The 14,109-nt window shown below is 38.8% G+C and overlaps 1 protein-coding gene across 1 annotated transcript; it reads right to left on the bottom strand.

The window, feature by feature from the left end:
- Positions 1–494: 494 nt before the first annotated feature.
- On the bottom strand, positions 495–4,985 carry LOC116212740 (protein CHUP1, chloroplastic-like). The gene is made up of 7 exons (XM_031547416.1): positions 3,834–4,985; positions 2,500–3,411; positions 2,207–2,338; positions 1,623–1,804; positions 1,433–1,544; positions 1,126–1,269; positions 495–1,023 (listed from the first exon to the last, which is right to left on the bottom strand). Exons 1-7 carry the CDS (start codon positions 4,581–4,583, stop codon positions 943–945), a joined length of 2,313 nt encoding a protein of 770 aa, XP_031403276.1. The 5' UTR covers positions 4,584–4,985; the 3' UTR covers positions 495–942.
- Between the last annotated feature and the right edge of the window lie 9,124 nt (positions 4,986–14,109).

The following is a 14,109-nucleotide window of genomic DNA, read 5'->3' on the forward strand; positions in this document are numbered from 1 at the left end:
GAAAAATTCATAGTTGTAATGTAACTATTGTAAATGAATTTTTAATTTAAAAATGTTTTTTTTTTCTTTTGGTACTTAGCCGGCTAAGAGATTCGGTAGTGAAATCAGCGTTTTTGGCAAGTGGAATCAAACCGATTAACGGTCCAACCTAATAGCTTTCCTTCTCATGGAAAATGTGCTCATTGTGGAAAAGAAATGGATAACTACAAATTCATGATGATTATGCGCTATATATAATTATATAACATGGCAAATACAATTAAAATTACTACAGAGAAATATGGTGTTGCACAATGGCGTACCCCTTTAATTGACAACCAAAAGGTTAAAAATTCTACTCTCGTGGTTAGACTATCCGTACTCCTCTATTAAATATTTAATATTTTTATTTCATTGTATTCACGTGGATGTGGATAATATGACCACATATCTAATAATTCTTTGAAAAGCTCGTTTTCATGCTAAGAGTAATAATAAGGTTGTGCCTGGGCCACTTTTTTGGTTGACAAATTCTTCATCCTTTCCTTCAGGCTCACAGAAACTTTCTCATTTCGTATTTTGTCGAACTTCGTCAAATAATTTCTCATAATACATCTTAATTAATATAGAAAAGAAAACAAGTTGGAATAAAACAAGGCCAGCTCTAAGCAGAAGATGTACGTACCTTCTTGTTTCCTTGTTTCATTCCCCAAACTCTTTACAATTTCCAATCCAACCTTTGTTATAATCAAAAACCACTAAGACCCAAAAACCAACCAATTCCAACTTTAACCAAAGCACACTTCCTCTAAGGCAAAAATTTGCTGGTGTCTCTTTAGTATACGCTCACCAGTGGATTGTGGAATGCAGGTTCTCTTCCAGAAGGTTTACTGAGAACGTAAGCAGCAACGTATCCTCAAGCATCGATCCCGTATTTCTAAAAAAGTTCTTCGGGATCTTGCTCTAGTTCTTGTTGAGTAGGCAAGCGAGATTCCGGAGCTCTTCAAACGCCTGCATTGTTTCCGAATCGAACCCACCAGCAAACTGCAATTTTTTTGTAGGGGCATTGGAAAATGGAATTAGATTTAACTCTCATCGATTATTGTGGTGTAATAGTGATAGATGTAACTGGGTATCGTGCTAGACCTGGTGGATTCTAAAAGCGAATCTCACTCCTTGGAGGAGCATGTAGTCCATTGCAGGGTCTTTATCCGGCGCAGCCTTCGATTGGAGTTCCATTGCCACCCTCTTCATGTACTTCTGAGCCAACTTTACTGCACCAAACTTTATCTGCAGAGTTTCGGTTGGATCAGTAATTCATGATCTTATTTTTTCCCCTCAACCTCAATTCCTGAGAGCCAATAACCGTTGAATTCGTACATAAATACTAAACGTAGTCCAACATCCCTAAAATAGCTACTTGAAAGTCTGAGGAGATGAAGACAAACTCTACCTTGCTTATGATGCCATTGTCCAACATCCAGTCAACCGGAATTCGGAACTCCTTGCAATTACGCATAAGAGACTCCCTCGTCCGAAGAAGGTTGTACACAGTCCTTTCCATCCTGAGGACCACCAATAGTTAATTTCAAATTCCATGCTATAACAGAGGGAAGCATCGAAAATATCGAACAGATGCTTACTTCTCAGACAAAGCAACGATTTTCTTGAGAGCAATATCACAAGGCAACCGAGGATCATCTTTGTAGTAACAGACTTCAGACTCAAGCTTCTTGAGGTCCCTGTGGCCGAAGGCTGCTTCTCGTAACGTGTCGGCCTTCTTCTCTGGCCAGTCGAAGTGCTTCAGAACTGCCCGCTCATCAACCTAGCAAGAGAAGCACAGATTTTGAAGCATTTAGGGTGGGATTGAGAGTTGAGTTGAGTTGAGTTTTGATTTTAATTGGTTTGTAATGATTGTATTGTTGAACTATGAGAAAAAGTGTGAAAAAATAATAAATAATTGAGAGAAAATAATGATTAAGTAATAATTGTGTTGTTGAATTGTGAAAAAGTAATGAATAGTTGAGAGAATTTAATATTAAAAATTGAATTGAATGGTTAAAAATATTTAAAAAATAAAAAAAATAATGATTGTGATGTTGAATTGAAGATAAGTGGAATTGAGTTGAGTTGAGTTGAAAATTATTGTGAATCCAAATACACTCATAGATATTGGAAGGCCCCGTGAAAAGATAGCAATTAAAAGAAAGCACAAAAATTAACTTACGAGGAAGCAAAGTTCGTCATCAAGCCACTTGACGAAGGCCACAACATCTTCAATGTTCTGATAGACCGCATCGTTCACCTCTCTTATCAACGAGTTGACAAATTCTCCTTGTGTCTCAACATCTGCCTTTATCTGCACGATCTCAAATTCAAAGTTAAGGTCATACAAATCATGAAACTAATTAAGGAGCCTAATACTAAATAGAATGGCGCCATATAAATATGCCGAACAATGTTCTCTCATCATTCAAAGCTTTAAGAATTTTGGAGGAAACTAGCGACAGAAATACTTACAGCAAGCAAATAGGAAGATCGGTTCTCGATTTCTCCAATCATGCTGCTCCGAACATTAGCAACATCTGCTGCATCGCAAACTCCCCCACTGGAAGCATCTTTTCTAGAATCCCTCTTCATGAGGGAATGATAAAACTCAACCACTTGTGGTGCCCGCTTCACCTTTCCTGGAGTACCCTTGCCTGCTGACCTGGCCATTGGAGGCGGTGGGGGAGGTGGCGGTGGCGGCGGCGGTGGTGGTGGAGGCGCCGGAATTTGAGGTGCTGACTCTTTCTTTGGCTCGTTGGCTATGGAACAACAAGAAGGCCTAGGAGGTGGGTTCGCTATCCTCAACATCCTCTTCTCAATCTCAAAAGGGGTGGCTAGTTTACTGATTTCTTGGCAATTCACGCTCCAATCAAGTTTTTGCTGAGGAAACGACTCCATACTCCTCTCAACCAGCATGAATCCATCAGATTGCCTTCTCTTACTCGACTTTATCTCATCGGAGCTGCACTTAGTCCCGCTTATGGAATGCCTCCTGGGACTTCTATCATCGTCCAAATGGACCCAGTTCTTATCCAATCTGCTCTCAATGCGATCCGAGCTCGACAAGTCCTCACTCATAATAGGCCATTTCTTCAACTTCTTTACAAGGCTCATTTTCTTTCCACTATTACTGTAATCCGAAGACTCGTAACTTTTTACAGAAAATGTTTCAGCTGAACTGGGGCTTGATTCGCACTCGGAGCTCAAGTCCGACCCAAAGTTTCGTAGCTCGTTTCTTAAACAGGAGTTTACCCATCTCAGGTATGCGAGCTCCTCGACCTCATTTAATCGGCTCATCTGTAGACCTTCAACTTGTTTGCACAGGTCTTCATTCGTGTGTCTCAGTAGCGAAGCTTCAGCTTTAATCTTCTCTACATTGTCACTCTGATTAAAATAGAAAATTTAGTATAACAACCAAGCAGGAAATGTAAAATTTACCAAGAAGCAAAAATGTTACACTCCATTAATAAGTTTGGCTTCGCACTTTCGTGCTCTCTTATGGAGAATCCTTCATTCATCAAAGTGACTGAGCCAGAACAATTTGTAGAATCGGAACATGTGCATTCGGGGTGATAGACATAAACGCAAGCAATTCATATGAAAAAAAAAAAAAACTATTGCAAGGTCATTCCCGGCCATGACATTTCTTTACGATCACAGATTACGAATTCCTACTACAGACCCTCCAAAGATTTGTAACAGAGACCACCGGTGATTAAAACAATATTCGATGTCGATGCCATTGTTAGCTATTAACAGTCTGAAATTATACTCTGTTAATAGAAAATCGAGAAGTAGTCAATTACCTCCGAAGCTTTCGTAAGACTAGCAAGCTGAGACTCCAGAGAAGAGAGCCGGAAAGCGAGGTTCCTCTTCTGCAGCTGCAACTCTTTGTTCAGCCTCCTCAGCTCGACGACCTCCATCTCGAGATTCCTTGACCCCGCGGAGGAGTTCTCGCTGTCCTCTCTCCTCAGTGGAGCACTACTTCCCTCAGCAGTCAGAGCAGCCAGTTGCTCGGACAAGCTCGACTTCTCATGCTCGAGCGAGTCGACTTTCCTCGCTAGCTCCTCCGCCTCTGCCCTCTTCAATGCCACTTCCCTCTCGAGGCTCCTCCTGCACACAGACAGCTCAGCCTGGAGCTTGCACTCCCTTTCCTTGGACTCTTGAAGAAGGGACCTCAACTGGTCCAACTCAACAAGTAGGTCGCGGGACCCAGAAGAGGAGGAACTCCGGCGGTGCGTCGGGTGGACCTTCGCCGGGCTGGCCGAGCAGGACAGGTCGCCGATCAGCGACCGCTTGACACGCGGATGAGACGGCACGGAAGAAGAGTTATTCTGGGCGGCCGGGTCCGAGGAGAGGAGCGGGAGCTTCTTGGTCTTCTTGTCGAAGTTCTTGACTATCTGCGACCCCCACGAGGAGGCTGATCGCAGCCTCGAGGAATTGGCGCTCTGCTTGATGTTCTGAGGCCTCGGCATCTGATTCTGGTTGGCGAACCGCAGAGCCCTCGGGTGACCGTGGTTCTCATTCGACACCGAAACGGATACTTCGTCCCTCATTCTGGATTGCTGGCTGTGCTTCCCCTTGAATCGAAACGGGCGAAAGATTCGGGCTTTCTCTTCAAACTTGGAGCATTTCGTCAGTCGGGCAAGAACCCTTGAGAGCTAATGAACTTCCCCGACCGTATGATTCGACCATAATAACTCTCTGCTGAGATTCTTGAAAGGGACAGAGCAGAGCAAGTGAGCTATCACTATCCCATGGTTATTGGGGGTGGGATTGAAATGGAAATGTGGGTATTGGAGAAGTGAAGCGAGTAAGCTCCGATTACAAGGAGATGTCCGGTAATGCAATTGCATTCGACGAGGAAAGTTGGCAGCTTTATGTTGCCTTCTTTTGTGGCGTGGTTTTTGAATTTTTGAATTTGAATGGATGAACGGCCTTTCTTCTTCTTCTCGTTTCTGCTTCTGCTTGTGTGGCGGAGGAGCTGCTTTTGTTTGTAGCATGCGATGGTGGGAGTACAACGGTCGATTTCCGTGCCATGGAGGGCCCCACGTGCGGTCGTGCGAAAGGGACGAGAAAGTTTGACTTTTGGATCGAGTTCCTCTATTTTTTTGGCAAAGCATTTATATCGTCACGATTCACGCTGGTGTATTAGCATGCCGGTGAGTTAGATGCAGTGTTATCAGAATCGGATCAGACATCCAATTAATTGAGGTATGAGTTCATGAATTTATGAATTCAATCGATGATTCGATAGATTGGACCGCATGTTTAATTATAAAATAAATAAACATTTATTATTTTAAGAATATAACATAAATAACAAGAAAATAGTAATAAATATTAGAGAATAATTAATGTGTCCAAAAAATACAAGAAAAGATATAATATTACGGTACGTTTAGTTTCAGAGTTAAAGTAACTTTGATTTTGATTGTGGAAAAGGATAAAATGTTGTGTAGTGTGTTAAGTTAAAATTAAAGTTAAAATTTTTTACTTGAAAAATATGTATTTTTGTTGTGTAGTGGGTTGAGTTAACGTTAAAGTTAAAATTTTTGTAATTTTAACCCTGAAAACAAATGAGCGATTAGATCTCTTTTGACACGAAAGAAGGCAATAATGGCCACATGGCCTTTTTCTTCTCTGCTTCCTTTCCAACCTCCTATGCAATCTCCCTCACTGTTCTCTCCACCCTCTTCTTCTTCTTCTTCTTCTACTCTCCACCGACCCATTCTTCTCCCATAGCTCCTCCTCGCGAGGGACTCTTCAACAATCCCAAATCTTATTCTTCGATCAAGCGCAGCAATGGCATCATCAACTACTTCAGCTTCCATTATTGCATCTTCCACCGGAACTCCCTCTTCTCCATCCCATCACTGTCCTTCTTCCTCCTTTTCTACTTCTACGTCCTCATCAAGACTACTTAGGACTACTTCTCCATCATCACCACCAAGCTCAGCCTCCAGCAGAAGTCACTGATAAATGTGAAGTTCTGAATTGAAGACGGTGAAGAGTGAAGATGAAGAAGACTAGGGATCGATTTTGATTTTGATTCAATTGTGCTCATTTTGGGTTTGGGGGCGGGGGATTTTGGATTTCCTTTAAAAAGTCTAAACCCAAACAAATAGTCGATTCGAATGGGTTCGATGGGTTTATCTAAAAACCGATTGATTTTTTGAGTTTACCGGTCTGTTTGTGCATTTTCGATTTTTAAGCTAACCAGACAAAACATGGGTCGGTTTCTGGTCCAACCGGTCGAAACTTCCGGTCCGGTTCTGATAACACTGGTTAAATGACAAATTCGTCCCTCAAATCGACAAATTACATCAGTCGGGTCATTTGAAAGAAAAATACATCACAAGTCCCTAAAAACAACAATTTATATCAATCGAGTCTTTTGTTACATCAATTGGGTTCTTTACTACATCAATTGGATCATTTGTTACATCAATCGGGTCCTTTGCTACATTAATCAGGTCTTTTTTTACATCAATTCAGCCCCTCCATCATATCAATTTAGTCCATCCGTCTAGTCAACCGTTAGTTTTGGACGAAAATATATGTTTATATCAATATCGTCCTTTTGGAACTTTTTTCCTTTTTTTTTCCCATTCCTTTCCAATTCCTTTCTCCTGCTTTTAGCTCCCATGATCTCTTCTCGGTTCTGATATCAAGCTATCATCCAACTACTTTGGCCGCCTACAACCATGCCCTAGAAGTGCAAACCGATAAATGTGGATGAATCCAGCAACTAAATTCCATCTTGGCTAGAAGTGAAAACCTTTGGTGTACCAATATCTAAAAGAGTCTCGTACTCTTTCTCCCGAAAATTCAGTGCATACGCATAATGCAGCCTCGTTATCTTGAAGTTCAAGCAGGCAAGTCATGGTTGCAGTCTTTGGGTCAAGAACCCTGATGCAGGAAACTCACTCCTCTGACTTTGCCTTTGGAAAACCATATTGCTCATCAGATAGGGGATCATTTTTATCCTCGTTATCCCCATTCTCCATCTTCTATGTTGGTATTTCCATTTTCACCCATTCCAACAGCCTCTAGCTTCATATCTCAATCTTACATGCAAGAGCGAGCCGAGATTGGAGGAAGCCTAAGCTCGTTGTAGGGGCTAAAGCTCATGATCGAGTCCAAGATCCAACTTCGAACGAAGACATAGAGAGAAAGTGCAGAGCTTATACATTAAACGAAGGGGGGCTTCGCTTGTGCCTCCGATCAACGAATTAAACTTTCTCGCTATACTTTCACCTTCCTTTGGATGATTTTTTTCTAAAGCTAAAGAAAAGGAATTCAAACAAAATGAAATTCGCCTTTTTTATTTCGTTTTTATTTAGAATTCAAAATAAAAATGGAAATCTATTTATATATATATATATATATATTATATATATGGAATATCTTGTTTCCATGGAAAACTAATACAATGAACTACAATTGATGAACAAGAGTTGAGTTAAAAGTTTAAAAAATAAAAATTTAAAAACTTGTTTGAAAGTTCAACTTTTACCACAAAATCATAGACTTTCAAATGACTATATCTTACAAACTGTTTAATGAGATCCCGAAGCATAAAATCTTTTAGCTTCCTTACGATCTAAAGACTTTGACCGTATGAAAGTTTTAGACAATATCTGACCCTACTTGAATCTACCATTAACAACCTTGCCCGAGATCTCTCTCTAGAGGTAATGGCAAAGATGATAAATAAAGCTTAACCTCTCGTTTGTGTTGTAGCTTGGGCCATTTGTTTCCTCTACAACTCAATGTACTATGTCTTGTTGGCCAATTAAGACAAACGTGCTATATCTTGGAAGATTGAAAGGATGACCTTGGGCATCTTTTGCTCAATTAAGATTGTTAATGGTAGATTCGAGTATGAGTAGGTTCTTCTAAAACTTTCATATGATCAAAGTCTTTGGGTCGTGAGGAAGATATAGGATTTTATGGTTCATGATTTCATTAAACTATTTGTAAGATATAATCATTTGAAAGTTTATAGTTTCGTGATAAAAACTAAACTTTGAACCAAGTTTTTGAAGTCGTTTCTTTATTTTTGTACTCAACTCTTATTTATGAATTGTAATATATTATATTAGCTTTCCATAGAAACAAGTAACTTTCCGATCCAAACTAAGAGAACGAACGGCTTGAACGGAGCCGCTCGACCAACATTTATAGTAGAAAGTGGGAGGAGGGGATGAGAGAGTGTAAGGAAAAAAGAAAAAAAAATGGGGCGGAAAAAGCTTTTTGATAATCAACACATTTTAGTATAGTTGCATCATTAATAGAGTTATAAAGGCAATTAACATGAACCAAATTGATGTAATAAATGACCAAATAAATGTCAATTAATGTAACATGAACCAAATTGATATAATAAAGGACCCAATTGATGTAACAAAAGACTAAATTGATTTCAATAGTGACCAAATTGATGTTAACAAGAATAAATTGATGTTCACAGGGACCAAAGTGATGTGGTTTTCATTTCAGGGACCCGACTAATGTAATTTGTCCATCTCAAGGATGAATTCCATTTAACTCGCAAGTTGGCCATCAATAGACTTGAACATGAGAGCGAACAAAAAAAAATTCCTTTTAAAAAAAACAGAGAGGAAGAAGTAGAAAAGGTGTAGGTAAACCCATCTTTTGTGCAACCGGTCACTAATGCAGTGGATATCACTATCTTTTAATTTCATTCTGTGTGTTTAAGATGGTAATTACAAGGAGACTCAACCAAGAAGGGTTGCCCAACTTAGTATAGTTTGCACATAATTTTTTTATGTTATAAAGAAGGCCTATGGGCTTAGTATAATTTGCAGGAATTTGTCATATATGTAAAAGGTGCCTCTTAGGTTGAGGAGAGAGGTAGACGTACGTACTCCTGGCAATTTAAGCTTATGGAGACCTCGTTCCTTTTCTATATGAGATTAATTCTTGGAATCCACCAATTCCTAATCTAAATGTAAACTCAATCCAAATGGATCAAGTCTTGAATCTTAAAAAATGCACACAAAGGTTATGATTGTGACTATTAGTAGTATAGGTTTACCAGATTTTATGAGAAAATAAAAGGGAAAGTTGCCCAGTTGTATGCAATCTTTTGCAAAGTTTCACGATTGGTATAAAATCTTTGTTTTCCAATAATTTGGTACAAAACCTTCCCAAATGGTAATGTAAAATTTCTATTGGATCTATCAGCTTAGGTCTATCTCTAATTTAAAAACTCGAACTAATAGATTGTGGTATTCAATCTCTTATAAACTCACTAGGATTTTCTTAACTTTTCAATCATGCTAGTTTATAGCAGGTTAGTCATCACACTTGAACATGAACAACTATTTTTTTTTAAAGAAGGTAGAAGTAGAAAAGGCATAAGTAAACCCATCTTTTGTACAATCGGTCACTCATGCAGTAGAGATCACGATTTTTTAATGTCATCGTGCGTGCTCAAGATGTTAATTACGAACAGACTTGATCAAAAGTATTGTCCAATTTAAGCATAGATTGCATGGATTTGTCATATATATATATATATAACACTTCTTGTAAAAAAAAGGGATGTAACGCAGTAGCGCACGCCCTAGCCTGTTAACTTAAAGATCGCATATTCGATACCTATTTGTGCACCTTTATTTGTTATATATGATTCATCTTTCATTGTATTAGACTTTAGACCCCTTTGTAAATGAAAAAAAAAATCCCGAAGGTTTTGGGTCATATCCTCACTAGTGGACTTTTAAATGCCCCTTTATTTATATTTATATTATATCATTGCACTAGGTTTACGTGCCTTTATTCTAATCGAAAATGCACATGTTGGATTTTACGAGAGAGGTGCTCTAGGGCGATTTAAGCTTATAAAGACCTACTCTTTTTCAGTGTGTACCGTGATATTCAGAAGTATAATGTGTTATAACTTGTCCAGTTCAAGTTGGATTAGGCCACTAATGGGTAATAAAAAATTTTCTTCATTCATGAGACTCGAACTCAAAACCTTGCTTAAAGAGAACAAGCATAAATCATTTGAACCAACTCTTGTTTCTACAAAGGCCCCATTTTTTTTCCTAGATGGTCTCATTTCTTGGTATCTACCAATTCATGATCTAAATTTAAATTCTCAGTGCCTATCGATTCATGATCTAAATTTAAACTCAATCTAGATAGATCAATTCTGAATTTTAAGAAGTACACCCAATCTCAACTTTACTGTGTACTAATAAAAGGTTATGATTGTGATTATTAATGGTATAGGTTTACGAGAGTTTAAAAGGAATTACAGTTGGACCAATAAGATGTAGCTCAGTTGGTAACATGCTAGTATTTCAAGCATTAGGTCATGCGTTCCAAGTCTCATTGGAATTTGTTATCAAATCTGCTTACGGTAGTGGTACTCTAACTTTAGACTTGCAGGTGGGTGGTTCTCTTCTATTACCTCATTGGAAAGGGAACACAAGAGGAAAGCTCAGTCCCATTTTTTTTCCCAGCTTTAATGTCCAAATGTCCGCTCATCAATTTTTTCACATAATCATTTTAGTACATGCATTAAGCATGTGTTTATCTCAAATTAATTATAAACACTGAATAATAAATACTAAAATTTTAACTGTTAAATGAAATATGTGTTTATTCAATTAAGTCAATTTGTTTGGTGGAATAACTATTAAAATATTGTATTATTTGAGCCTAATTTACATATTGCCCACAACTTTTTTTCTTTTCAACTTTTGCCCTAGTTAAATTTATAAGTTTTTTATTTTTTTTTAAATCGGAGGCGGATCGAATCTTCCAAGATGAAGGGGACAGTAGTGGCCATGCCTCCAACCACTACCATCTCAAGAGAGGTTACCGATAACTTCAGGGGTCGGCGTGAGACATTGCTTAGGCGGTGGTGGCAGGGATCGTGGCCTCGCTGCCCATAATCTCCATTCTCTCTCTCTCTCTCTCTCTCTCTCTCTCTCTCTCTCTCTCTCTCCAAATCGAAGAGAGCAGTTCGGTTCCGCAAGACTTTGACCACAAATGAGGTCACTGGCGAGCACGGAGTCGCCAGATACCTTACCAGAAGGGTATTAGCTGGCGATGAGACCACCACCGCCTGAAATCAACGTCGGGGATGTAGGAGAAAGGGTGATGGGGGGTTGTTGCCTCTCTTCTGTTCCCTCTCTCTTTAAGGTGGACTGCTTTGCAAATATAAGAAAACTTTGAGGGTGTCGATACAATGAATTAAGAAAAGCCCACAGCTAAGTGAATGAGTAAAAAACTATTATTAAGTAAGTCATCGCTTAGTTAATGATTCAGTGCTTTGTTTACCTAAATCTATTTAGTCAATTTTTTATGTGTTTATCCAACAAGTCGAAACCCATTAAGTGCTGAAGATTTAATTTCAGCAATTTATTTGGGTAATCAAACACACTAAGATTCCTTTTCCAATCCTTTTCCAGAAACACACCTAACCCCTTCTCACTTAGCAACATTTTCGATAACTGTTCATGTTTTCCTTTGCTAGCATTGTCAAAGCCACTGCCTTGGCGGTACCATGTGACACCAAATGACTCTTCAACAAAATTTGGTTCCATAACTACGTGAGCAGGAATAGCACCTCAATGATAGCATCATATAAGATCAGTAGATGGCTTACTTATAGACCAATCGATACATATACAATTACAAAATAATATGCAAATATCTGACTAATAGAGCCTAAATCATACTATAAATTTCTAAAGGATTAAATATACCTTAATATTAAGATATGTATGTAATCTTGATAATATATGGATGTCTATGGAACAAGGAACTAGAGAAGGGAAAAAAAAAGAGTTTTCCTTCCGTGAGATTAAGGGTTGGTTTTGCTAATTTTTGCGATTGGAAACATGATTTTCTTCAACGGATTAATAGCATTGTTATCAGAACCGGACCGAACCGGCCGGTTCGATCGGTTCGATCGGAAACTGGTATCCTCACCGGTCCGGTTCTCAATAAAAACCGAATATGTAGGATTAAACCGTTAAACCCAATAAATCGGTCGATTTTTAAGCAAAATTCCTTTGAATCGGCAGGTTGAATGGGTTCTATGGCTTTGCTTTTTGTGTTTGAAAATGTTCAAAATCAAGATGTTTGGGGCAAGAGTCGAACTCCTGACCTCCCACTACCCGCCATTAATGCACCACTCACTAACCACACAAGTCATGCTTCTTGTTTGGTCTACATACTCGACTTTAAAAGCTTTATAGTCATTGAATAATTATGTTAAACGTCAATTTTCTTAATGATATAAATAAAATTTTAATTTTAATTAAATTTGCGGTCCGACCCATCGAACCTCCGGTTAAACCTGTAAACCCATGAACCCATGCTTCTTCCGGTTCAACTTCTGGTCCGGTTCTGATAACACTGATTAATAGGTGTTTTATAAAAACTGTTTTTATTTATTCTCTATTTTAAGTATTAACCTTAATTTTAAAATTTTAAAATTGTCAACTCCCAAATGCTTTTGCTTATTTTAAGAACAACACTTAATTTTCAGTAATTATACTTGTGAAAATAGAAATTGGGGAAAGAATCGTGTCTTTCATCGAACGCTCTTTTCTATTTATATATTTACTGAGTTAGCTCCAAAAAGAGTAATAACTAAAGACTATATACCTTTAAGTCCCTAAACTATTAACTTCTATATATTTAACACTCCCCCTCAAGCTGGAGCATATATATTATGTATGCCCAGCTTGTTACAAATATAATCTACTCGAGGACTTGATGTGCCCGAGAATGCAGTCCAAGACGAGGTGAGATCTAGTTCAGGTCTTGTCACGCGTTCCAAGACTAAGAAGCTTGCTGCAACTCGCCTCGAGCCCATTACTATACTGAAGTGCATGGAAAATATGACGAGCGGCCCAGCCCAAAGTGACGACCCATAATCTAAAAGACTCTGTCTGTCTCAAGAAGATATTATTTCTAAAAATATAGTTTCTCTTAATTAGATGTTATTTCCTATATTAGCTTGAGTCAGAAGTCTTATGTTTCTTATTTCAGATTATTTCTTTATTCCATTTTAGGAAAGTAATCTAGAAAATATTATATATCAGTTTCTTAATCTAGAGTCAATGGATATGTCTTCCCTCTATATATATATGCTAGGATGAGATCTCAAATAGACGAATTTGATGAATATTTTGAATAAAATTGCCTAGAGCGTTTCCTCTATTTTCTTATCTAAACAAGTCCCTTGTTTAGTGGTGAAAACCCCGATTCTTATCGTTCATCATTGAGTGTGGCGGATCAAACCAACTTTTTTTACTCGTGGCGAGTCATCTTATCAAGTGAGTTTTGTTAGTTCTACCCTCCACCCTTTTTTCAAACCCAATTTTGGTTCGTGAGCCCATCATTTGGTATCAAAGCGAAGGTTCTATTCTTGTTGGCCGAGTGAAACACGTGAAGGATGTATACACGAGTATTTAGTGAGGAATCATTCTAAGAAACGCAATGGCTGAGGAAAACGTCCATCAGGTTCCGAGGGAACTCACATTCGAACAAGCCTAGTTCCTTGGGTTCCAGCGGAAGCAAGACGAGCCTTTTGCCCGGCTCGATCAACTGACCCAATTGGTTGAGCAATTGGCTATTGCACGTGCTCCTCCACCACGTGCATATCGAGTTCCTAGATGGAATGTTCAAGTGGAAGATGAAGCTGACCAGGAGGAAGAACTTCATGAAGAAGAAGAGCAGTCGGTTCCACGACGGGACCAAAGGGGTGTCGGTAACAACCTCAAGCTAAAGATTCCGCAATTCAAATGCAAGAGTTCCCCTGAAGAGTACCTCAAGTGGGTTCAGCGCGTCAATAAGGTGTTCGAATACTATGAGTACTCCGAAGCCCAAAAGTGTCAGCTTGCTACCCTTGAGTTCACCAATTATGCCAATCTGTGGTGGGAAAACATAAAGGAACAATAAAGAAGAGATCAGGAAGATATGATTCGTAGTTGGCGGGAGATGAAGCACCTCATGCATAGAAGATTCGTGCCTTAGTACTACAAGCAAGATATGTTCCTTAAACTGCACATTATTCGTCAAGGAGGT

This window comes from Punica granatum, chromosome 7 (genome assembly GCF_007655135.1).
Source record: "Punica granatum isolate Tunisia-2019 chromosome 7, ASM765513v2, whole genome shotgun sequence".
NCBI lineage: Eukaryota > Viridiplantae > Streptophyta > Magnoliopsida > Myrtales > Lythraceae > Punica > Punica granatum.